The 25,240-nt window shown below is 34.3% G+C and overlaps 3 protein-coding genes across 7 annotated transcripts; 1 reads left to right on the plus strand and 2 right to left on the minus strand.

The window, feature by feature from the left end:
- Nucleotides 1–4,932: 4,932 nt before the first annotated feature.
- Nucleotides 4,933–5,634, minus strand: LOC141706516 (secreted RxLR effector protein 161-like). The gene is made up of 2 exons (XM_074509247.1): nucleotides 5,455–5,634; nucleotides 4,933–5,361 (listed from the first exon to the last, which is right to left on the minus strand). Exons 1-2 carry the CDS (start codon nucleotides 5,632–5,634, stop codon nucleotides 4,933–4,935), a joined length of 609 nt encoding a protein of 202 aa, XP_074365348.1.
- Nucleotides 5,635–16,829: 11,195 nt separating this feature from the next.
- On the plus strand, nucleotides 16,830–19,843 carry LOC141706594 (protein DETOXIFICATION 14-like). 5 transcript variants are annotated; one of them, XM_074509360.1, is made up of 8 exons: nucleotides 16,832–17,331; nucleotides 17,853–18,397; nucleotides 18,553–18,639; nucleotides 18,725–18,781; nucleotides 18,866–19,104; nucleotides 19,201–19,347; nucleotides 19,456–19,512; nucleotides 19,591–19,675. In XM_074509360.1, exons 1-7 carry the CDS (start codon nucleotides 17,071–17,073, stop codon nucleotides 19,479–19,481), a joined length of 1,362 nt encoding a protein of 453 aa, XP_074365461.1. In that variant the 5' UTR covers nucleotides 16,832–17,070; the 3' UTR covers nucleotides 19,482–19,512; nucleotides 19,591–19,675. The 5 variants fall into 5 exon arrangements, with proteins under 5 accessions (XP_074365458.1, XP_074365461.1, XP_074365459.1 ...); XM_074509357.1 differs by lacking the exon at nucleotides 19,456–19,512 and having other exon boundaries at nucleotides 16,830–17,331; nucleotides 19,591–19,843; XM_074509358.1 differs by lacking the exon at nucleotides 19,456–19,512 and having other exon boundaries at nucleotides 19,201–19,406; nucleotides 19,579–19,784.
- A 160-nt stretch (nucleotides 19,844–20,003) lies between these two features.
- Nucleotides 20,004–21,400, minus strand: LOC141706596 (heavy metal-associated isoprenylated plant protein 16-like). Its single transcript, XM_074509362.1, has 3 exons — nucleotides 21,333–21,400; nucleotides 21,146–21,227; nucleotides 20,004–20,556 (listed from the first exon to the last, which is right to left on the minus strand). The coding sequence occupies exons 1-3, from the start codon at nucleotides 21,336–21,338 to the stop codon at nucleotides 20,261–20,263; spliced, it is 384 nt and encodes a 127-aa protein (XP_074365463.1). The 5' UTR covers nucleotides 21,339–21,400; the 3' UTR covers nucleotides 20,004–20,260.
- Nucleotides 21,401–25,240: the final 3,840 nt, after the last annotated feature.

The following is a 25,240-nucleotide window of genomic DNA, read 5'->3' on the forward strand; positions in this document are numbered from 1 at the left end:
TAACTAAGATAACCAGAAAGCCTTTCAAGGACGTAAACAGAATATCTGAAGTGTTGGAACTGATACATAGCAATTTATGTGATTTCCATGCTACACCTTCGTTGGGAAATAAAAAATATGTCATTACATTTATTGACGATGCATCTAGATATTGTTATGTTTATTTGTTGAATACTAAGGATGAAGCTCTTGATAAATTTAAAATCTATAAAGAAGAAGTAGAGCTACATAAAAGTACTATGATTAAAAATCTGCGTACTGATAGAGGAGGTGAGTATTATGATCCAGTATACTTTCAATCTACTGGTATAATACATCAAACCACTGCTCCTTATACACCACAACAAAATGGTGTGGCAGAAAGGAAGAATAGGACTTTGAAAGAGATGGTTAATTCCATGTTATCCTATTCGGGTTTGAATGAAGGTTTTTGGGGTGAGGCTATGTTAACAGCCTGTTATTTGTTAAATAGGATTCCTACTAGGAGGAATAAATTTACCCCTTATGAACTTTGGTATAAAGAGCCACCAAAATTGAGTTTTCTGAGAGTTTGGAGATGTAGAGCAGTTGTAAGGCTCACTGAACTCAAAAGGAGAAATTTGGGTGAAAGAGGTTTAGATTGTATTTTTGTGGGGTATGCTGAGCATTCCATTGCATATAGGTTCTATGTATTAGAATCTAATGATTATGTATCTGTGAATACGATTATCGAGTCAAGAGATGCTGACTTTGATGAAAATAGATTTACATCTATACCTAGACCAAGAGACATGATTCAGAATTCTTTCAGTAGGAACCCGGTTCAAACTGAAGATGTTCATGGACCTTCTGAAGCAAGGGGAAGTTTTAGAGCTAGAAAAAACAAATCATTTGGACCTGATTTTCAAATTTATTTGGTTGAAGGTTCAAGAGATGAGATTGAGATTGAGTCTGAGTACCGATATTGTTTTATTATTGAGGAGGATCCAAAAACATTTAATGAAGCAATGACATCAAGGGATGTTGCATTCTGGAAAGAAGCTATTCAGGATGAGATGGATTCTATCATGAATAATAACACATGGAAATTGAGTGATCTACCTCCTGGCTGTAAAGCATTAAGAAACAGATGGATCTTCAAAAGAAAAATGAAAGTGGACGGTACCATAGACAAATTTAAAGCCAGATTGGTTATACAAGGCTTTAGACAAAAAGAAGGGATTGATTACTTTGATACTTATGCTCTTGTTGCTAGGATTTCTACTATCAGGTTGTTGATAGCTCTTACATCTATACACAACCTTGTAATTCATCAGATGGATGTAAAAAATGCATTCTTGAATGGTGAATTAGATGAGGAGATTTATATGAAACAACCGGAAGGGTTTGTTATGCCTGGTAGTGAGCACGAGGTGTGTAAATTGAAGAAATCTTTGTATGGTCTTAAACAAGCACCAAAAGATTGGCATCAAAAATTTGATAGTGTGGTTTTGTCTAATGGTTTTCTTCTTAACCAAGCAGACAAATGTGTATATAGCAAGTTTGATGCTTCTGGTAAAGGAGTTATAATTTGCTTATACGTAGATGATATGTTGATTTTTGGTACTGACCAAAATCAAGTGGATAAAACCAAGAATTTTTTGTCATCTAATTTTGACATGAAAGACTTGGGAGAGGCTGAGGTGATTCTTGGTATAAAGATCACGCGTACGAAAAATAGTATTTAAATTTCTAAATCTCATTATATTGAGAAGATTCTGAAAAGATTTAACTTTAATAATTGTTCTCCAGTTAGCACTCCTATTGATCCTAGTCTTAAGCTAGTATCTAGTAAAGGAGTTGTAGTATCTCAACTTGAATTCTCAAGAACGATTGGTAGCCTCATGTATGCCATGATAAGCACTAGCCCAGATATAGCCTATGCTGTTGGTAAGCTTAGTAGGTTTACTAGCAAATCAAGTTCACATCATTGGCAAGCTTTAAGCCGAGTGTTCAAGTACTTAAAAGGAACCATGGATTATGGTTTGACTTATACTGGATTTCCTTCGGTTCTTGAAGGTCATTCGGATGCAAGTTGGATTTGTGATAAAGAAGATCATTCTTCCACGAGTGGTTGGGTATTCCTTCTTGGGGGAGGTGCTATTTCTTGGGCATCAAAAAAACAGAGTTGCATTACTAACTCAACAATGGAATCTGAGTTTGTAGCATTATCAGCTGCTGATAAAGAAGCTGAATGGCTAAGAAATCTGATTTATGAAATTTCATTGTGGCCTAAACCGATATCTCCCATATCTATCAGATGTGATAGTGAGTCTGCCTTGGCTAATCCTTATAGAGAAGTGTACAAAGGCAAGTCTAGAAACTTAGGTGTTAGACACAGCATGATTCGAGAGCTTATCATGCATGGTGTTATATCAGTGGAGTTTATAAGAACTCAACATAATTTAGCCGATCATTTGACCAAAGGGTTGAGAAGAGATCTTGTGTACAAATCGGCTATAGGGGTGGGATTAAAGTCCATCTAAAATTTCTCATGTTGAGATACCCAATTCCCATCTAATATGACATTAGATGTTGAATTCAATGCGGAAAGCTTAACATCTAGAGATTGGAACACATTAATAGTATCATCCCAAGGTATGTGTTCAGACCTGCAAGTTGAGGAGGTTGAAGTTTATCTTCTTAATAGTTCTTTTGAAAAATTGCATATGCAGGTGCAAGAATAAAAGAGCTACCTATGTGAGCATGAAGTTTAGCCGCTTCAAGAAGTTAGGACTTGACTTTATTATGCTTATGAAGGATTAGGACACAAGGCTAGTAAAAGATAGTGTCAAGTGAGAACATTTGAGAATGTAAATTTATGCGTATATTATCTTCATTTATTCATTATGAATAACAGAGGTTCAATCAGTTGTGATACCTTGATATTCGAATATCTGGAATGTGTAATATACTAATATGAAATTCAATCGTCATGATATTTCATTTATGTATAAATTTGTTGTTTGTAGTGATTTTGTTTAGTTAATCATGGATTACGCTAAAATGGGGGAGGATTGTTAGATATTTTAGTGTAATTGGATTAACTAGTTGACCAATGTGATTATAATATTTCATCAAACAAGTCGGGAGAGTGCGGAGTGCATGCTTGTTTGAGTTTATTATGATTTTCGGTATTGGCGGGGGTTGGTGTTAATGTGAAAAGACATGTCTTTTTGACACAACCGCATATCTCAAAGGATGTGTCTTAGGACATGTCTTTTGGACATGTATGGATGTGTCTTAGGACATGTCTTTTGGACATGTATGGATGTATCTTAGGACATGTCTTTTGGACATGTATGGATGTGTCTTAGGACATGTCTTTTGGACATGGATGTGCGTGTCTTAGGGCATGTCTTTTGGACACCTATATAATACTTGCAACAGATTTGGTCATGGATATATAGAAAAAAAACAAAAGGTTGGTTGTTGAATTCACACAAAATACATCATTCTCTGTTCTTATATTCTGATTTTATCCGGTTGAAAAGTTTGGATAACCGCCAAACTGTTTCAATCTGAAATTGTTTGTCAAGACTTCAGAATAATCCAAGTTATCCTCTATTTTATATACAACACCTTCTAATGGTGACGATTTTGTTACGATAGACTTGGTAGTAGGATAGCCATCTGATAATCATTTTTATTATACTGGAGAATTTTTAGGTAAGAGAACAAACAAGAAAATAGGAACACTTGTATTTGTTTAGAACTGAATATCTGGGGCTACATAAAACAGGAAAATCACAAAACGAATTTATAATTAATAAGAACAGGTTTACATTTATGTGCAGCTAAATTTGCTGCAGTTATTAATGTCGTAGAGGTAGGTAGTTAACGTTATACTCAAGCGTCTACTTGTTACACGAAGTCAAGTGATACTCAAGCGTCTACTTGTTACACGGATTCAAACCCTGAAGTCTGAAGATACACTTTCAAAGAAAAATAAGGTTAAGGTTGCGTTTTGTTTTTTTCCAAAGATTTATACACTTCAATAATTCGTAAGAGACGGATCATTTATACACTGATTAATTCTGCACTCCCAACATTCTTTCTCAACGATTACATCTGAGCCATCAACAACAAAAATAACTTTTTTCTTGTCATCTTTAGCAGGACCAACACTGATTAAATCTGCACTCCCCAAATTCTTTCGTAATGATTTAGCAAATTGGTCTATGTAGGATGCAATCAGTATTGACTCTAATTTCTTAAGAAGAATTAAGCCTGTTGAAGTAGAAAACAAATATGAACAAAGCTTTTCTTTTCAGGACTCAAGAAGAGATATTACTTGTATTAATAAACTGAGATACAGGGGGTATTTATAGGTTCCATCAAACCATTTACACCCTACAACATAATTAACTAGACATAATCTAAGTCGTTGAACCACATACTAATACAACCAGAAACTACCCAACCAGAAACTAGGAACTGTTTTTATTATACTACTGGACACCATAACCAGTAACCAGAAAATTGGTAGCTTTTAGTCTGAAACTTGGACTACTGGGGACTAGTATTGATTTCTAACGCTCTCCTTCAATGTTAGTCCCCATTCTTCTTAACCATTCCAAGCTGACTGCGAAACTTCTCATACTTTCCAACACTTAAGCTCTTAGTAAACAAGTATGCAACTTGTTCATCTGTCGCAATTTGTTTCATTGCAATCTCTTCTAGCAAAACTTTTTCTCGAAGAAAATGATAGTGTACTTCAACATGTTTTGTTCTTGCATGAAATACTGGATTTTCAGCCAACCGAATTGCTGATTGATTGTCACAGAAGAGTGGAATTTTCGCGTCTACTAGCTGATGTAAATCCTGCATTAGCTGGATTAGCCATATGCTCTCTTGAGCTGCCATTGCTGCTGCTCGATATTCTGCTTCTGTTGTTGACAGAGACACTGTTGGTTATCTCTTACTACACCAAGAAACAACTCCAGATCCGAGCATAAACATATACCCTGTAGTTGATCTACGAGTATCGTAATCTCCTGCATAGTCAGCATCACAATATCCAAGTATATTGTAATCTTTACCTTTCTTGTACAACAGACCATAATCTATTGTACCCTTTACATATCTAAGTATTCTCCGAACAGCTTCCAAATGAGACTTCTTTGGATTTTGCATGTATCGACTCATCACTCCAACTGCATAAGATATATCAGGCCTAGTAAGAGACAAATAAATTAGACTACCAATTATTCTTCGATACATTGTTGAATCCTTCAGGTCTTCCCCTTCGTGTGCACATAATTTTACATTTGCTTCCATGGGTGTTGAAATTGATTTACAATCAAGCATTCTAAACCTTACTAGCAAGTCTCTAGCATACTTCTGTTGACACAATAACAAACCATTTTCAGTACGATTAACCTACAATCCCAAAAAATGCTTGAGCTCTCCAAGTTCTTTCATCTGAAAATAGACTGATAAATTTGCTCTTGTGCGAAGAATTTCTTCTTCGTCATCTCCAGTAATAATTAAATCATCTACGTATATCAAAACCACTGCTAGTTTGCCTTCTCTTATTCTAACAAATAAGCTAGAATCTGACTGTGCCATTACATAACCACTTTGACTTAAAAATTCAGCAATCTTCTGTACCATGCTCGTGGTGCCTACTTCAATCCGTAGAGAGGTTTTCTGAGTTTGCAAACAAAATTCGGATGAGCTCTACTTTCAAACCCTTTTGGTTGATACATGTAAATCACTCGATCAAGCTCTCCATGAAGAAATGCGTTCTTTACGTCCATCTGCCACAAGTTCCAATTTTTGTTAGCTGCCAATGCAAGTAGAACTCTTACAGTTGTAAGTTTTTCCACTGGACTAAACGTTTCATCGTAGTCTAGTCCATATTGTTGAGAGAAGCCACGAGCTACTAATCGAGCCTTGTATCTTTCAATTGACCCATCCGGACGTCGCTTTATTTTGTAAACCCACTTGCATGATATTGGTCTCACGTCGTTGGGCTTTGACACTAATTCCCAAGTTTGATTTTCTTTAAGTGCATCAATCCCTTCTTTCATGGTTGTCGTCCATTCTGATTTTTGCGATGCTTCTTCGAACGTCTCAGGTTCCATTTCTTCAACTATTGCAGCATTAGCATATTTGACATTTTGCCTTCGAATTCTTGTCGACCTTCGTAATGGAGTTAATTCTTCTGTTCCACCAGAATTTTCTTCATGTGGTTGATATACACCACTTTGCCAAGGATTTTGTGTCACAATTTGATCATCAGTAGCATCATCATCTACATCTCCATCCGAGCCTGGCAGAATTTGAACAACCTGCTCCTTTATCTTTTGTTCTAGCCTTCCTTCAAATTCTTTTGAGTCAGGTAATGTTTCTTTCTCCGAGGTCCACCATGAAGACGCTTCATCAAAAACCACATCACGTGAAGTATAACATCTGCCATTTGTTGGATCACAGCACTTCCATCCTTTACGTTGGTTGTCATACCCCACAAAGATACATCTAATTGCTTTTTTATCGATCTTGCTACGTAAATGATCAGGAACAAATACATAGCATACACATCCAAATACTCGAAGATAACTTACAACAGGTTTCTTTCCCCAAAGCTTTTCAAAGGGTGAAGCGAACTCCAGCCTTGGTTGTGGCAGTTTATTGATGACATGAGATGCCGTTGATATAGCTTCAGCCCAAAATATTCCAGGCACGTTGTTAGCATGTAACATACTCCGACATATTTCTGCAAGATGCCGATTCTTCCTTTCTGCAACTTCGTTTTGTTGGGGCGTATATGCACAAGTAAATTGATGACGAATTTTATTATCATGTAGATATCGTGAAAACTTCTTTGAGTTATACTCTCCTCCATTGTCTGTACGCAAGCATTGGATCTTGTGGACTGTCTCCCCTTCAATCATCTCTTTAAATTCCTTAAATTTCAGAAATGTTTCGGATTTTTCTTTCATAAGAAAAACCCATACATATCTAGAAAAATCATCAATAAATGTTATCATATATCGCATTCCGCCAATTGAAGGTTGTTTAACAGGTCCAAATACATCAGAATGTACTAACTCTAATGGCTTCTTTGCTTTAAACTTTGATTTTTCGTATGGCAGTTGATGTGCTTTACCATACTGACATCCTGCACATACAGTATCTGTTCTCACGCTAAGTTGGGGAAGTCCTTTGAGCATTGATTTCTTCATCATCACATTTAGCTTGGAATAACTAACATGACCCAACCGCATGTGCCACAGATCAGCTGTCTCATTTTTCCTTGTCTTGTCTACGTATGCAGATTCCGCAGACATAACGTAAACAGATTCCAACCTTCGTCCCTGCAATGTTGGTTTTTCCGAGATATTAAGGTCTTGAAATACCTTAACATCTTTTGGACCCAAGACAACATAGTGACCTAATGAAGTTAACTGTGCCACAGATAACAAATTTTTCTTCATTCCAGGAACATGATAAACATTCTGAAATGAAACTTCATTCTGGTTATATCGTGGTTTAACATCTACTTCTCCGGTATGAGCTATTGGTAATTTTGAGTTGTCATCTGTTACCACCACCCGGTTTCCCACATATTCAGACACGTTTTGCATCTTATTTTTATCACCTGTCATGTAATTTGAACATCCGGAGTCTACAGTCCAATCATTCTCATAATCAATCTTCTCTTTTGTTGTCATTATCGAAGCTGGTACATCTTTAGCCAATAATGCTTCTGCATCCCAACTATCTTCTTCGTTAGTGCTAGAAGTAATTATATTGCTTTCCAAAGACTTCTCTTTTGACCAACAATCTTTTTCCATATGGCCCTTCTTTCCACAGTAATAACATTTTCCATCAAATCGCTTTATATTATCACGATGAAAGGAAACCTTTCCTGGACGGAAACCTCTCTCTCCCTGCTGTCCAGCTTTCTTGAATCCATTTCTGTTGTGCTGCTCTAAACTGCCTCTGCTTTGGTTGGTGTAGAGTGCTTCATCTTCACCTTTCAGCGAGACTCCCTCCATTTGCTTTGTCATAGCCTCTTGACCGGCTAGCAAATTTTCAAACTCAACTATAGATGGTTGTGTTAGCCATCCTTGCACAGCACCAATGAAACTTCTGTATTCTGATTTTAAGCCATGGATAATTATTCTCTTTATCCTGGCTTCTCCAATAGTAGCCGTCGAATCTAGATCTGAAATTTCACGGCATATGGACTTCACCTTGTGACAATATTGAGCAATCGTCATATCTCTTTGTGCCATTGATAGCAATTCGTTTTCCAGCATCTGCAATTTAGTATCATTCTTTTTCGAAAACAGTGTTTTAAATGTATCTCATGCTTCTTTTGGTGTTTTTGTGTCCCGAATATGCTCCAACATTTCTTCCTCAATCGTGGTCTTGAGAGCAAAATTGCTTTGCCTGCTTTAATTTTCCACTTGCGAACCGCATCCTCTGTTGTTGGCTGAGTTACTACAGTCCCTCCGACAACCTCCCACAAGTCTTGACCTTGCAAGTATGACTCAATACAAGTGGACCATGTATTGTAGTTTTGAGTGTTAAGCTTCTTGATTCCGCCCACCATTTGAAGGTCACCCATCTTGTAGTTCTGATTATTGCTACTTTACAAGACTTAACTCCTCACAAGACACACAAACTGTTTATCACAAGTTTGCAATAATCTCTATAATTCTTTTCTGAATGTGGAGGATCAGTTTAAACTGCAACCACAGAGCATAATCAGAATTTCTAAAGATATTACAACCTTTGCTCTGATACCAATTGTATGATGCAATCAGTATTGACTCTAATTTCTTAAGAAGAATTAAGCCTGTTGAAGTAAAAAACAAATATGAACAAAGCTTTTCTTTTCAGGACTCAAGAAGAGATATTACTTGTATTAATAAACTGAGATACAGGGGGTATTTATAGGTTCCATCAAACCATCTACACCCTACAACATAATTAACTAGACATAATCTAAGCCGTTGAACCACATACTAATACAACCAGAAACTACCCAACCAGAAACGCCTTTATTATACTATTGGACACCACAACCAGTAACCAGAAAATTGGTAGCTTTTAGTATGAAACTTGGACTAATGGGGACTAGTATTGATTTCTAACAGTCTGTATCAATTTCATCTCCAATCACCTCCAATTTATCCTTGTTTTCTCCCGTTATTGCTACTGATTCCACCCCTACATGCATACACAACATCTATCATCAAATCAAACGAATCATATGCACACTCAAGTGTTAAGGCCTTCCTCTAACACCTTAAGGTTTTAGTGCGATTGATTACTTAACATCGTGTTACCATGCCACTTATTAGATCCGCACCTAGACCCGAGCCAGAAAGAGTATTTTCGAGAAAGCACCCAGGTTTCTTACCAGGAAAAGCAGCTGCAATCTTCAGGGCCTTGGCCTTAGACTTCTCGGGGTCTGACATGTCCACCCTGAACACGACCTTTTGCTGCAAAATCAAAAAAACAAACATATTTTGGATAAGATAACTGCGTATGTATATATATGTGGTATACAAAAACTTTGTTGCATTGTTACGAGCTACATTGTGGTACCTTCATTATGTTGGTAATGGTATATAGTTTACTTTTGGAGGATAATTATTGTAAGAAAAAACTGAAGTTAAAATCTGAAGTGAACACAAACATGCACCAAATTTAGGGCTGCAAATGAACAGAGTTGTTCGTGAACAAAACTCGGGATCGACGCGTTTAATTGAACTCGGCTCGGTTTGTTTTTTTTAAATGAGCCGGTCTTGAACATGAAAATGAGGTCGGATAAATAAACGAGGTGAGCCGAACTTTTTGTATGTTCGGCTCGGACTCGGCTCGTTTAGTTCGGACTCGGCTCGAACTCGGTAACTCGACTCGGATAAAGTTTATATATATTATAGATAATAAATTATTATTAATCACTGAAATATTTTTACTGGTACATTTTTCATCATTTATTAATAATTTAATTAGTTTAGAGATTTTGTTTATTTTTCTAAATTTAACACTTAGTTTTTTCGTAAATAATTATCAAATTGTTATCATGATACATTTATCTCCAATTATTCATATTTCATAAACATCATTAAATAACATAATAAAATTTGACATCATCATTTTAAAAAGTAATGCACAATTTATAAAATTACGAATGTCTCAATAATTAAAAATAAAATTGGATATATTTTTAAAAATCGTCATGAAAAATAAAATTATATAGCTAGATTAAAAAATAAGTGTAAAGTGTGAGTGTGCATATATAGTTTCAAGGTAAAACTAGTAGTTGATCTCGATACAACTTGTAAAATAGTTAATTAAAATTTAAGATTATTCGATTGAAAAATATATTCAAAATATTAGTGTACAAACTCGACTCGACTCGAGTTCGGTTGTTGGTGAACAAACTCGTGTTCGGCTCGGGCTCGACTCGTTTATAAACGAGTCGGGCTTGAACATCACTTTTCGCTCGGTTATTAAACTCGGATCGGCTCACTCATTTTAAAAATAAACTAAGCTCCTCTCGGCTCAGACAGAACTTGACTCGACTCTTTTCGTTTGCACCTCTAACCAAATTTACAGGGGAAGCCGTGCAAAGGGTTTTAAGTGAGAGGGAGATGTTGGGGTGACAAGAGGGAGATGCAAGGGTGACCAGAGGGAGATGCAGGGATTGCCATGTAGTCGGTGCGTTTTTTTATTAAATCACAACCAACTCACGCATGCGATTTGATGAAATTTTGAAACCTGGTAATAAAAAATCTCATAAATCATATCACAAAAATACGGTATAATGTGATGCGGTTCAAATATTATATATGAGAACGGATTTATCCCATTGGAGATAAGATAAAAATTATTTTTCATTTTTCTCGATTAATCATCCGATAAAAAATGACCATTGCGAGTAAATTATTTTTTCATGCTTACTACGTTAGATTATAAAACTGCGGCCGTCATTGTAATATTCACTTACAATAAGCATATTATGTGGAAAAAATGTCTGTATATGCATCCACAAAAAATTAGTAATACGGTAAACATATTCATCTCCTCATCTAGGTGAATGCATATTTTTTTTTGCAGGCGTCATTTAATATTCGCTTACAATAAGCATATTATGTGGAAAAAATGTCCCTGTACGCTCCGCAAAAAATTAGAAACATATTCGTCTCGTGGGTCAATGCATATATATTATTTAAAGCAAGGGTCAATGCATATTTCTTAATGTTAGTAGGTATACATGTTGATATTTACAATGCACATCTCTTAACATCAATGGGTATAGATTATGATAGTAGATGAGTATATATATATATATTCATCTCTGCACATCAGACACCCCATGCTTTTCACATGCTTATTATTATAAACCACGGAAAATGTTAAATCCAGAGCTTGTTTTTAAGATCCAGAGCAAATGAGTTATGATACCTGAATGTACATCAACAATTTCAGGAAATTTTAATACGAGGGTAATATAGTCTTTTAACAGTATATTTACTCTGAAAATTGAAAAACAGCTCTGGATTTAATATTTCCCTAAACCACTGGTGCACTCCAGATTGTGACTATAGTGACGAGTTGATTATCATTTATTTGCAATTTTTGCAAAAGTAAGTTTTTAGCAATTTCACCTAAAACAAAAACCAATTTCAGATACAGCAAAAAAATAATTTAAGTTAAAAACATAAAAAAGATTATGGGCCTCCGACTCCTTTTAAGGAGCTTATATCACTTATAAATCGGCAGTAGCTCATGCACGAGTGTTTGTTATCCTAATTTATAAGTTTAATGTTAGTAATGATGAACTTTTTTTAACTTATTTTGATTTTTTCACCTTTTTATTGGTTCTAAAATATATGTTTCTAATATTTAATCTAAATTAAAGTTTACGAATTAAGATAATTATATTTAAAAATTATTTATTTTAGTTTATTTAAGTAAAAATAATTATGAGTTATAAGCAAAATTATTCAAACACTTATATAACTTATAAGTATTTATATACTTATCACTTATTATATCTTTTTAAGGTTGTTTTTTTGTTGAAACCTCTATTCTTGGGAATGTTTTCATATAATAATAAACATGAGTTTGTTTTCTTAGTTAGGTGCTACACAAGATTCATCGAATTGCTAAAGAGCTTTAACAAATCCATGTTTACTGTTTTGTCTAATTTCAGTTTGTATTATTATTGCTCTTTAGAATCGGAAGCTCTGAATCAGATCAGCTGCATGTATGGTATTCTTGTTCATTTGCCTAATTGTTGAAGCTATGACTGTAATATTAGTTCACAGTCTGCAGATTTTTCTCAGCGTTGCTCAGAAAACAGAGTACTGGTTGTTTAGCAATGCAAAACCATGATGTGAGTCTTGCAAATGCATGATTAAAAAATTCTTATAGTCATATTTATTTTGTCAATTTTTAAGGAAGTTTTAAAAGCAAAATCGAACCGATAAAAAACGAATAGAGGTTTTTAAATCGAAACCGAATCGATGATTTTGATTGCAGTTTCAGTTTTAAATTTCAAAAAACGAGGACTTGTGATTTCCTGTTTCGGCCGCCCCGAATCGACCAGTGTTCTGCTTTAATAGGCAATTAACTTAACTTATGATTAATTAGCTTGGGTACCCGTATGACCGTACCCCCAACCTCTTGGTAATTAAAGTTGAGGGTTCGAAGCCTATCGGAGGCATGAATATGTAAGAATTATAATTTTTGTAACCGACCATCCGATTTTATTATTTTTAAAGTGAAGCTCTTTTTACTCGGTCTTTTTTCAACCATGTGTCCATTTGCACATAATAATCGCGGAAATGTATAAATTTTGATCATTTTAATTGATGTATTTTTTGTGTATTCAGGAATTATAAATTTCCGCGCTTATTGTGTGTCTGTGTCCACAGACACACGATAGAAAATTCGAATCACGTAGTATCCAAAGGCCTTATGTATGTCGTTAGTTGAGGCCTTGAGGGTAGTTGCATCACGCTAATGCTATTGTTTATTGTGGTTAAGTGGCAGAATTATCATGATTTCAAGTAATTAGTTAGCTTCTGTTGCTTCATTTTCTATATATACACATGTTCAATGATCATTTCCTTCAAAATTCTCGAACCAAATTCTCACACCATTAACAAATGGCAACCACACCAAAGTACTTGCATAGCTACTTCTCGATATTCTTACTTCCAAAACATCGTTAATTCATAGAAATTCATCGTTTCTCTCCCGCTCTCTCTTTTCACATAGTTGATAGCTTCAAGAAATTCTTAAAAGATAAATTTGTTGATCACGGTGATTTTTATTGAGGCATTGGTGGAAACTAAATCTTATTGATATTCCTCTTCATTTAATTTTGAATACTTTGCATCTCTCTTGATTATATTTGATTCTTCTTTCCTCGTAAGCTCAGTTGCAACTCTGGCTTTTCATGTCCCAGTTTGCCGAGCTCTAGTTTTTAAGCTTCAAATGGGAAGTGAAGAAGCAACACTTGCTATTGGTCTAACCTGGTTTAGTGTCATCCTTCTTGACCCGAAATTTCTATGGAGATGGTCAAGGCTCAAGGACCACTTATTTGAATTTCTAGTTCCGTCCCTACATTTGAGGGTCAAGGGTCTTTGGATCGGTTTAGTAACAGGAATTCTGGTGCAAAGTATTCTCCTTGCTATTATAACAGGTTTTATGTTTTGTAAACTGACTTTTTAACGTATAACTATATATTTTATTTAAAGAACGTAGTTAAAGCGTTTGTGAATAGGTAATACGATAAATGATTGGGAGAGTAAAGGGTAAAAAATGTTGTGTAAAATGTAAAACATACATATAGATTGAAAATTAGCATTTCATCTAACGAATCTGTATCTTCTCTCTCAGATGAAGGTAAGGGTGCTTGAAATCGAAGTGAAAAAATCGTTTGCCATTAGGCTCCCTGCACGACTGCAGCCGAAGGCAATGTCCAGTTAGCAGAGTGATATTAAAATGTTTATTGTAATCTTCGCTGGTTAACTGCCATTTCGCAGCATCTATTTGTTTTAATTTTTCGCAAAATTAAGCAGTAGATATGTAAAGCCTGCAATTTAGAGGATAGTTTACTTAATAACACGAACCCTTCCAAATAACACTGATGAGATCGAGTTTTCTGTTCAATAACACAGTTAATATAAATAATATTCAACCTCCAGATGACAAACCTTTAAACGGTGATGATTTTGTTGCGATAGAATGGTAGTAGGATAGTCATCTGATTATCCTGATTTTGTATGTCGCCACGTTCGTCATCCAGATATATTCATAACCATCACATGTAATCATCACCGGGATTAAGTGTTGTAGATGATGTCATTACGTTCTGTTGAAAACTGCCCGGATATAATATTCAACTGCCCAGATATAAGTGCAAGAGTTTTCAACTTGAAATAAGAGCAGATGTATGAAGACATTGATACATTATTGGACGAAGATCCAAATAAGGATTTTCCAACCAGCAAAGTGCTAATTTCTAAGTTAGGTGCTACACTAGATTCATTGAATTGCTACTTAGCTTTGACAAGTCGAGTTCATCATCTGTCGTTAAAGGTACTAGGTTCGATTCTCGTTCATCGAAAACGGATACTTATTTGTGAGGCTAAAAAAATAAAATATAATAAAAACAAGTAGATGGTTGTTAATTTGCTCCAGCATTCCATCTTACAAGGCGTTTGGAAATTTGCATTTTATTTCAAATGACTGGATTTTAGTTGTCATTTCAAATTCTCATGTTTTTACTAATATGTGAATATCCTGGATTTCAAATGAAATCCAAATCTAAATTCTCAAACAGCTTATTTGATCAAATCCAGAATTTCAAATGAAATCCAGTTTACCATATAATGCAACCACAAATGCAAATTTGAAAAAATCCGTTGAAAATTACATTTAGTTGCCAAATTAGTTGTTCAGGTGGTTGCAAGGTGGTTGCAAATGGCGAAAAATTAATGTCTCTGCGGGGCCAATATTAATGCCACAAAAACAACCATGAAATCAACTAAAAATAACCCCAAAATCAACTAAAAGCAATCAAACCTACCTTATACGCATAAATCATTCCTTCAATTAATCCAACCATAGTCGATGCAATTGCAACTTGATTAGCTAGTTTCGCAAACTGGCATTTTCCAGACTCACCCATATAACTAACTTTTCCAAGAAGATTAAATATATGAGATAATGTATCTATAACCTTCTTATCCCCTCCAGCAAATATCGAAAGAGTCCCGTTACAGGCCCCACGGTCATCGCCGGAGACCGGAACGTCGATTGAGAAGCAACCTTTGGCGGCAGCATTTTCTGAGATTTCGACGGCTATAGAGGGGTCAGAGGTTGTCATGTCGACGAGAATTCCACCGGAATTAAGGCCCGAGAGAGCGCCGGAAGTAGGGTGGAGCATGACGTGGCGGATGTCGGAAGGGTAACCGACGAAGGAGAAAACGACGTCGGATTGAGAAGCGACGGACGAGGAAGATTAGGCCTAGTTAGCACCCGGGTCAAGTAGGGGGAGAAGTTAAAAAAGGAATGAGAAGATGAAGATGTTTTTTTGTAATTTAATTGTTTGTATGTTTAAAAAGATAGTAAATTTGCATGATTTTAAGTAGGGTATTAGAATTGTAAATAAATATTCAAAAGTTGTTATATTTGTCAAATTCTCTAAATTTTAAGCAGTACTCCTTTCGTCCTTCTCAATTGTTATTGTTTCTGGGAGAGTGTCTGACACGCATTTTAACTTTTTTTAAAAAATTTATTTTTCTGAATAAAAATTTAAACATTCTATTTTTATTTATAAAAAGAAAATTTATAAAAAAAAATTATAGAACTATACTTTCTATTTATCTTAAAATGTGTGTCGGACACTCTTCCAGAAACGATAACAATTGGCAGGGACGGAGGGAGTATATAGTTATATACATATACATACATACATACATATATTAGTTTAATATTTAAATTTTGGATTTGGATAGGGTGAGTGACCAAAATACCCACCATTTGGGAAGATTTGCCCAAAATACCCACATGCGGGGAAAGTGCCCAAAATACCGACGAAATACGCATTATCATCTTGCGTATTCTGATTTTCAAATTTTTTACAAAGAATACGCATGCCAGACATTCGTATTCACTGTCAGAATACGTATTTGTAAAAATTTTGAAAATCAGAATACGCATCTCTAAAATGCGCATTTCATCGGTATTTTGGGCATTTTTCCCGCCGGTGGGTATTTTGGGCAGTTGAAGCTGAAAAGTGGTGTATTTTGTGCATTCTTTCATTTGGATATTTTCGGATACAGATAACATTCACATTTTTCCGGATGTTAATTATATCCGCTTTTTACCATATATGAATGCGGATTTTTCAGATGGATATCAAATTTTTCGAATTTTTTAAAAACCCTAATACAATTGAAATTATTTTTCACAGTGTAAAATATAAAAAAGGTGAAAATAAAAATTCTCGATAGTGAAATAATTGTGGGTGAAGGCCAAAAATACCACATTTGGTTGGCTCAGTTGGTTAAAGAGGGATAACTATCATTTTAGTCACAGTTTTGAATCCCACGTAATGAGACCGGTATTGCAACCAATTTTTTTTAATTTCTTTTTGAAAAATACATTTTTACACAAAAATTAAGTAAATAAAATTTTTTGAGAGACCCGATCTAAGAATGAGTATTTTATTGATAAAAATTGTCAAAATATTGAAAAGAGGTTGATCCAAAAAAACTGTTATTTTTATTATTTTTTTAATAATTGAATCCCCGGTATAAAAACACTTCTCAAAATAGCACAACTTTTTAGTTGTTGAATCCCCCGGTATAAAAACACTTCTCAAAATAGCAGACCTTTTTAGTTGTTTTTTAGCAACACCCTGACGTTTCGTGCAATACTAACAGACTCTAATACGGTTGCTAGTGATTTGTCTAGTGATTTGTCTAGCGCAAAAATATTCTTTGTCAGGTTTCAAAAATTGCTCAAGCTTTTGTTAATTTCTGAAAAAAAATTGCAGAGCAAGCCATGGCAGACGAAAAGGGGACTGTGGCAGTGAAAACACCAGAAAACGAAGACAAACAAATGGTTGCAAAATCAACAAGGAAAGAGTTTGTACGAGAGACTAAAAAGATAACTTCAATTTTCTTACCAATGTTGTTAGTTTCAACTTCACAATATTTGATAAGATTCGTGTCCACTTTTATGGTTGGCCATATTGGAAGACTTTACCTCTCCGGCACTGTAGTGTCCATGTCCTTCACAAATGTTACCGGCTTCAGTCTTCTAGTAAGTATCATTGACAAAACAAGCGATATTTTGTCAAATGTACTTTGGTAGTTCATGTTTGTTTGATGTTAAGTTGCATGTCGTGACTGTTAAGTACTCGTCTAAAACCTTAAGGTATTAGGTTGTGTTTGGTTGGGCTGAAAGGAACGGAGTAAAATAAATGTGTAAAATTGTTATGATAAGAATTGTGAAGAAAATGGGGTTAGTAAGGAATGGAGCAGTCGTGTCAAATTGGGGGTGTTTAATTATAGTTTAGGTGGTTATGAATGGAATGGGGCGAAGAATGAAGATTTTGAAAATTCTGTCAATTTCATTCATCCCAACCAAACACAACATTACGGTAAAGCAAGATTCTGTCAAAATGTACTCTCGTAGTTCATGTTTGTTAACTGTTAAATTGCATGTTGTAACATTTAGGTATTCATCTAAAATCTTAAGGTATTAGAGGAAAGACTTATCGAGATCTTATATTATTATATTCTAACAGTAATTTAATTGGATATTGATTCTGTTAAAAACAGTATGGAATGGCCAGTGCACTGGAAACATTATGTGGCCAAGCATATGGCGCAAAGCAGCACAAAAAACTTTCCAAATACACTTATGGCGCCATTATATCTCTGCTTTTACTTTGCATACCAGTAGCTATCTCATGGACTTTTATGGAAAAACTTCTGATCCTACTCCACCAAGATCCCCTAATTTCACACCAAGCAGGAAAGTTTTCGATCTGGTCAATACCAGCATTATTTCCTTACGCTATTCTTCAACTGTTGATTCGATACTTGCAGTCTCAGTATCTGATTCTTCCTTTGCTCGTAAGCTCAGTTGCAACTCTGGCATTTCATGTCCCAGTTTGCTGGGCTCTTGTTTTTAAGTTTCATATGGGAAGTAACGGAGCAGCACTTGCTATTGGTCTATCATATTGGTTCAATGTCGTTATTCTTGGCCTTTATGCCATGTATTCACCGAATTGTGCTGAGACTCGTGCTCCTTTTTCTATGGAGGTCTTTAGTACAATCAAGGAGTTTTTCCAGATTGGTATCCCATCTGCTCTCATGATTTGGTAATTATACTTCCTATTTCCTTATATTTTTGTCGATATTAGTATTTTGCGTCACTATTTCACTATTTTAGTATCATGCTTCCTAAGGAATGTCATAATTTTGCAACTTTGTTGCTGCACAATATGTCATAATTGGGAAAAATATTTTCTTGCAGTCTCGAATGGTGGGCCTGTGAGATAGTCATACTTCTGGCTGGGGTAATGAAAAATCCCCAACTGGAGACTTCAGTGCTCTCAATAAGGTTATGCTTCTCTCTATTGTGGTGTTGGTACAAGCTAATAGAACAACTTGTCACTTCTTTTAAACGACCTTATATATTGTAACAGTATTACAGTCGCTGTCCTGCATAGTTTTGCCTCAAACTCTCTTTCAGCTGCTGCAAGGTGTGTGATACTTTTGTTCAGAATTTGTGAAACAAGTTGATGCAGTTATAATACATGGACTGAATGTATCTCCGATACTTGTAGTGTTCGGGTTTCAAATGAGCTAGGGGCTGGAAATGCAGAGGTTGTTAAAAGGACTGTCTGGGCAGTTTTGGTTCTTGGATTTATCGAGGTTGGCATTTCAGCGACAGTACTTTTCTCCCTGCGCTATGTTTTGGGACGTGCATTTGTAAGCGATAGCGAAGTAGTGGACTATGTTAGAAGAATGACTCTGTTGATATGTCTTACAATGATCTTAGACAACATTCATGGGATACTCTCTGGTAATCAACTTACTACATTTTTTTTTTCAAAAATCTACACCTATCCTGAAATGACCGTCTCCTTTTCTTCTTTAACCATCCCCTATGTATCTGTAGGAGTTGCAAGAGGAACCGGGTGGCAGCGTCTTGGGGCTTATATTAATCTCGGGTCATATTATCTAGTCGGAGTTCCTGTGGCTATAGCATTGGGTTTTCTGGTGCATTTGAGGGCCAAGGGTCTTTTGATCGGTTTACTAACAGGAGGTCTGGTGCAAAGTATTCTGCTTGCTATTGTAACAAGTTTATCAGATTGGAAAAATGAGGTTCTTTATCTAAACTGACTCTTTAAAGTTTAACTTCATTTTTTTAAAGGACCTAGTGAAAGTGCTTGTGAATAAGTAGTGCAACAAATCATTGAGAAAGTGAAGGGTAAAAACTGTTCTGAGAAATGTAAAACACAATTGAAAATTAGAATTTCAACTAACGAATCTATAGCTTCTCGTACAGGTAGAAGAGACGAAGGTAAGGGTGCTTCAGATGAAGTGAAAAACGGTGTTTCCATTAGGCTCCCTGCACGACTGCAGCTGAAGGCAACGTCTCCATTTACCAGAGTGTTAGTAAAATGTTTATTGTAATCTTCGCTGTTACATGAGATGATTTGTTTGTTTAGAATGGCAGATACAAATGGTTAATTGGCATTTGGCAGCATATTTTAGTCTTCTTTTTTCGATAAATTAAGGTCATAGTAAGAATTAGTAAAGGCGATACCTCTGAAAGGCGTTTCAGAGGATAGTTTACTACTTAACAGAAAGCGAAATAAATCTGACAAGTATAACAAACCTTCAAACATTGAAGATTCTGTTACTGAATAATCTTAAGGTAAGAGAACAAACAAGAAAACATGAAGCCTTGTATTTACTTAAAACTGAATATCTGGGGCTACATAAATTTGGAAAAATCACGACAGGAGTTTATAATTACAAGAACAGGTTTACACTTATGTGCAGGTAAGCTAAGCAACGGAAGGAACAAGTCCCTGCAGTTTTATATGTCGTACAGGTAGGTAGTACTTGGCGTGGTACTCAAGTGTCTACTTGTTACTTTTTCCAGAGATTTATCGAAACTGAACCTGATGAAGCTGAGACGGATCACTTATGCACTTTCAGCAGTCAGCTGATCACATAATGGAGCAATTGGGATCATGGTAGGAGTCTCTCACTGCGTAAACAGGCTGATAACTTGGAACGTGGCTACCATAGTAATAATTATAAGGGTAAGCATTTGAACCATAAACCTGGAAATGAGGCTTCTTCAAATCATCTTTCTTGTCATCCTTAGCAGGACCAACACTGATTAAATCTGCACTCCCCACATTCTTTCGCAATGATTTAGCAAGTTGGACTGTATCGATTTCATTTCCTATCACCTCTAATCTGTCCTTGTTATCTCCCTTTATTGCTACTGATTCCACCCCTACATGCATACACAGCATCAATCAATAAATCAAACGAAACATCGTAGACCCCAGAATGGGTGGATCCATAATTTTTTTCTTAGGGAGACACCGAGTATATTTTGTCAAGACACCCCTTCTCAGGGGAACTTTTATCTATTTTAAAAAATTTCATGATGAAAAATCGTCAAATTTTGTTTTACGGAGGACTCATGTCTTAAAGAGTATAAGATCATGTTCGGTTCTTCCTCTACCACCTTAAACTTTTAGTGCGGCAGGTTACTTAACATGATATCAAAGCTCGGTTTACTAAGCTCGGTTTACTAGGGGAGGGACTTATGTTCGAGTCCTCCCACCCCCATTTATAGAATTTAAATATTTGTTGTTGGTATTAGTATCAGTATTGGTCATATTTGTTGTTGTCAATCATAGCGAAAAGTATGGATTGAGGTGGACACTTAACATGTTCAGGTCTTCCTCTACCACCTTAAAGCATTGGTTACTTAACATCGTGTTGCCATGCCACTTACTAGATCCGCACCTAGACCCGAACAGAAAGACTATTTTCGAGAAAGCACCCAAGCTTCTGAAAAAGAAAAGAGTTCTTACCAGGAAAAGTAGCTGCAATCTTCATGGCCTTGGCCCTGGACTTCTTGGGGTCTGACATGTCCACCCTGATCACCACCTTTTGCTGCAAATCAAAAAAAAGTGCAAAAATAAATTTAGTAACAAATATATCTTGGATGAAGAAAGTGCAGTGCATACAAAAACTCTGTGACAAGCTAAATTGCAGTACCTTCATTATGTTGGTATAGTATAATTTGGAGGGTAAGTATTGTAAGAGAAGCAGAAGGTAAAGTGAATATGAATTTGCACCAAATTTATAGATGAAATGATTGGGACATTCAAACCTTAATCGTCATAATATTTCGTCACTGGTGACAGTCAATTCTTTGCTCAATTTTTAAATAGTAACAATGTTGCCTGCTAACTTTCAAAAATATTTTACAAATTTGTTTCATTTTCGATTTGAGTGAGAATCGAATACGGAATGAAAATTTATGTTGTTTGTCAGAATTCAAATTCGCAAATTAAACTTCATTCCCTAATTATTTTTCCATTTTTCACTCTTGTAAAATTGACCGATATTTGATCAATATGTTAGGATTATATTTTAAATATATTAAAAGCTGAAAATTACATAGTAACATAGATTAAATGTACTTTAAAATTTCTCCAATTATGTAATGTATGTAAATTTCGGTTAAGTTTAGTTTAATTTGACAACCAATATGTAAAAAGTGAACAAAGTAATAAAGATCGTTACGACTACGAGTAGGGGTGTAATCGAGTCGAACTGAACCGAATACTGTCAGGCTCGGCTCAAACTCGATTAAAAGTGTCTGGGCTCGAGCTCAAATTGGAGTTCGACTGAGACTTAAATTTCATGCTCGAAACTCGGCTCGTAAAGAGTTTGATATTATTGAGTTCGGCTCGAAAACTCAAATCAATTTTACCAAATATTGACAAAAACTCGGAAGATGATCGGTTCGGCTCGAGTTCGACTCAATTAAATATATATAATATAAATAAGATATAAAATATTTTGATAATAAAAAATTAAAAATATTAAAAAGCTCGATTAACCTCGCGAACCTTATGAGTCGAGTAATTTGAAACTCGAGTTCGGCTCGGTAAAAAATTTGAATAACTCTAGCTCGGTTCGATTATTCCCGAACCAAACTCAAATATTTTACGAACTAAACTCGAGCAGTTCATGAATGATAGGACTCGTTTAACCCCGACAATGACATAAACAGTTGGACTCGTTTAACCCATGACCCATTATACAAGTACACATTAACATATCAATGACCATAAAACAGCATAATAGAACGGATCATATGGTTCTCAAATTTTGTAATCTATCTGTTGTCTCTGTATAAATAGATGTAATATCTAGCAATCTTTGGCAACTTATGGCTTGTATTCTATATGTTAAATTAAAAATGATAAGCAATGTCGCTCCAAAGAAAAGAATGAGCATAATTTTGGTAATCAAATCTCATTATATATAGTATAGTAATAATAAAGTTAGATCTCCAAATTAAAGACTAATCACAATTATTGCACACAAAAGATGCAGGACAAACATTTGGATCCCCTGACTGAGTCAACACTTTATACAATGTAAATCTAGTGGACTTCTATAATGTCTTTTATAATTTTTTTATGTTTTTTCTGAAGGGATAATTTATATATTTATGTAAATGTATTATTGGGAAGTAAAATTATGTAGGGAAATGTTAATTACAGGTTAGCTTTTAAAGTTTCAGAGCAAAAGAGACGTGAAAAGACTATATTATTCTCGCATTAATTTTTGCTAGAATTGTTGATATTCATCCAAAAAGGGTACTTTAATCTTTCACCTCCTTTTTTTCCGGAACTTAAAAATTTGCTCTGAATTTAACAGTTACTTATCATGTATTTTAAATCTTAAATTTAAATTTATTAACTACCTAACATTTTTCTCTTTTAATAAAGGCTACTAACTAATTACTAAGAGTTTATGCCTTTTATTTCATTCTGACATCATATGTTTTTTTAAAAAAAATACTACATAAGTTTTTATTTAAAAAAGAAAAAAAAAACATCCTCCAAGAGGTTCTCAATTAGGAAATTTAAAATTGCATTTTCGTCACTTGTATAAAAATTCTAAAGAATAAACTTAGTGAGGGTGTATTCATTTCAGATTTTAAAGAATTATTAATAATTTATGGATTTTAAAATATTTTCGTTGATTTTAATTCTTCGTGGATTTTGATGGAGTTGATCCAAAATATTGTAGAGTCTTGTATATTTTGTGGAGTTTTTTAGAAATCCTTCAAATCTCATGTATTTTGAAAAAATTTCAAAATATTAAAAATGTACTAGCAAATCCATCAAAATCCACAACTTTTTTAAATAAAAGAAAATCTATGGACTTTGAATACAATCAGATTTTGATGGATTTTTTAAAATCCAAATTGAATACCACCAAATTTTGATTGACTTTTTAAAATCTAAATTGAATACACTCAGATTTTAAAAAACTTTTTTCAATTTTTGTTGAATACCTTCATATTTTAAAAGATTATTTAAAATCTAAATTGAATACACCATAAAAATACTTCAAAATCTCAATTAAATACACCCCCTAAAATTTAATGGATGCAATGAAATAATTTAAAGTAGTAAGAATCTATGTTATTTTTCCTTAGCGATTTTGTAGTGGGACAAAATCAAGAATAAACTTAAAATTTAATTGATGCGATGAGATAATTTAAAGTAGTAAGAATTTATATTATCGCCCTAATTCAATTCTTGATACCACCATGAGTGAATATTCTAAGAGAATAATTAGTCCTCCGGTGATTGATGCCCACCTCGAGGGAATTATAAAATTATAAAATTTTATAATTATAAAATTATAAAATTTTATAAAATTATTGCATCAAATTATAAAATTGCAGGCGGTCATTTGATTTCGCTTATAATAAGCATTTTATAGGGAAAAGAAAGTATCTATACGCAACCATCAAATATTATATGGTAAAAATATATTCAACTCCACACCTATGTTCAATGCATATCTCTTAATGTCAATGGGTTTCGATGTTGATATTTACAATGAAACAGGACACCGTCTGTCCTGTCCATTTGTATACATATAATGTATTATACGGAAATTAAGAAAAAATGTAATTTAGTAAAGAAACATAAGAAAAATAAATAAAATGATTGGACCGATTAATGTATAAAATAAGTGTACAAGAAAAAATGGTGAATAGTAAATCAATTTTAATATTATAATTTTTTTATTTTTGAAATGTATAAAATTAAGAGAAACGTTTCTATATAACTGTATAAAATTGAACGTGACAGACGCAGTAAAATCGTAATTATTTCCCTATGTTTTCATATATATATATACACACCACTAGTGCCCTTTAAATTGATCTTAAGTGACAGTTGTTTAATATTTATTGTTCCATAAAATAATAAGTCTTGTTTACTAAAGAAAACTTCCTCACAATGCAGTTTTACTATTGTTTCATTCAAACATTTATTAAATAAAGTAGTTGTTGAATTACTGTCAAGTGTCAAGCAGCAAACAAATTGGGGTAATAAAATAATCAAGATTATAAATTATCGTTAAGTTTGAGTAAGATCGGATAATTTAAGTGATTTATAGTTTATCCATTATGATTCAATACTCGCTAATCCCAAAAATTTTATAAAATAAATACTCATTTATAAAATTATAACACATATTGTTAAACAAAATCACTAAATTTTAGATGTTAGCTACAATTTAAAATAAACTTTTTATTAATTTCTGACAGAAAATTTTAATAAAAAAATTAAAATTATAATAATATTTTTATTAAAATTTTCAGTTTAGCCGAAATCTCAGCTTGAGCACATGAGAGGGAGACTGCATGAAAGTTAAAGACTTAACTTTGCTTGGTCCCCAAGAACTGGTTACTTCTTAATAACTTGTAGTCAACTAAATTTGGAAGATATTCAAAGTAATTTTGTATTAAATAATAAATTATATTTAATACAAAATTTAAATCACACATAAATCGCTACAAGAAAACAACACGTTTTATTTCGGGAGGAAGGAAGCCAACTTAAGCAAGAAAAGTTGGTGTATGTACT

The sequence above is a fragment of the Apium graveolens genome, chromosome 2 (genome assembly GCF_009905375.1).
Source record: "Apium graveolens cultivar Ventura chromosome 2, ASM990537v1, whole genome shotgun sequence".
NCBI classification, from domain to species: Eukaryota; Viridiplantae; Streptophyta; class Magnoliopsida; order Apiales; family Apiaceae; genus Apium; species Apium graveolens.

Coding starts and splice junctions, on each gene's coding strand:
- LOC141706516 (XM_074509247.1), bottom strand. CDS start 5,634: ATGGTACAGAAGATTGCTGAATTTTTAAGTCAAAGTGGTTATGTAATG. Junction 5,362..5,454: donor GCACAAGAGCAAATTTATCA/GTCTATTTTCAG, acceptor TTGTGTCAACAG/AAGTATGCTAGAGACTTGCT.
- LOC141706596 (XM_074509362.1), bottom strand. Junction 20,557..21,145: donor GATTGCAGCTACTTTTCCTG/GTAAGAACTCTT, acceptor GTATGCATGTAG/GGGTGGAATCAGTAGCAATA.
- LOC141706594 (XM_074509357.1), top strand. CDS start 17,071: ATGGCAGACGAAAAGGGGACTGTGGCAGTGAAAACACCAGAAAACGAA. Junction 18,640..18,724: donor ACTTCAGTGCTCTCAATAAG/GTTATGCTTCTC, acceptor ATATTGTAACAG/TATTACAGTCGCTGTCCTGC. Junction 18,782..18,865: donor TCTCTTTCAGCTGCTGCAAG/GTGTGTGATACT, acceptor CGATACTTGTAG/TGTTCGGGTTTCAAATGAGC.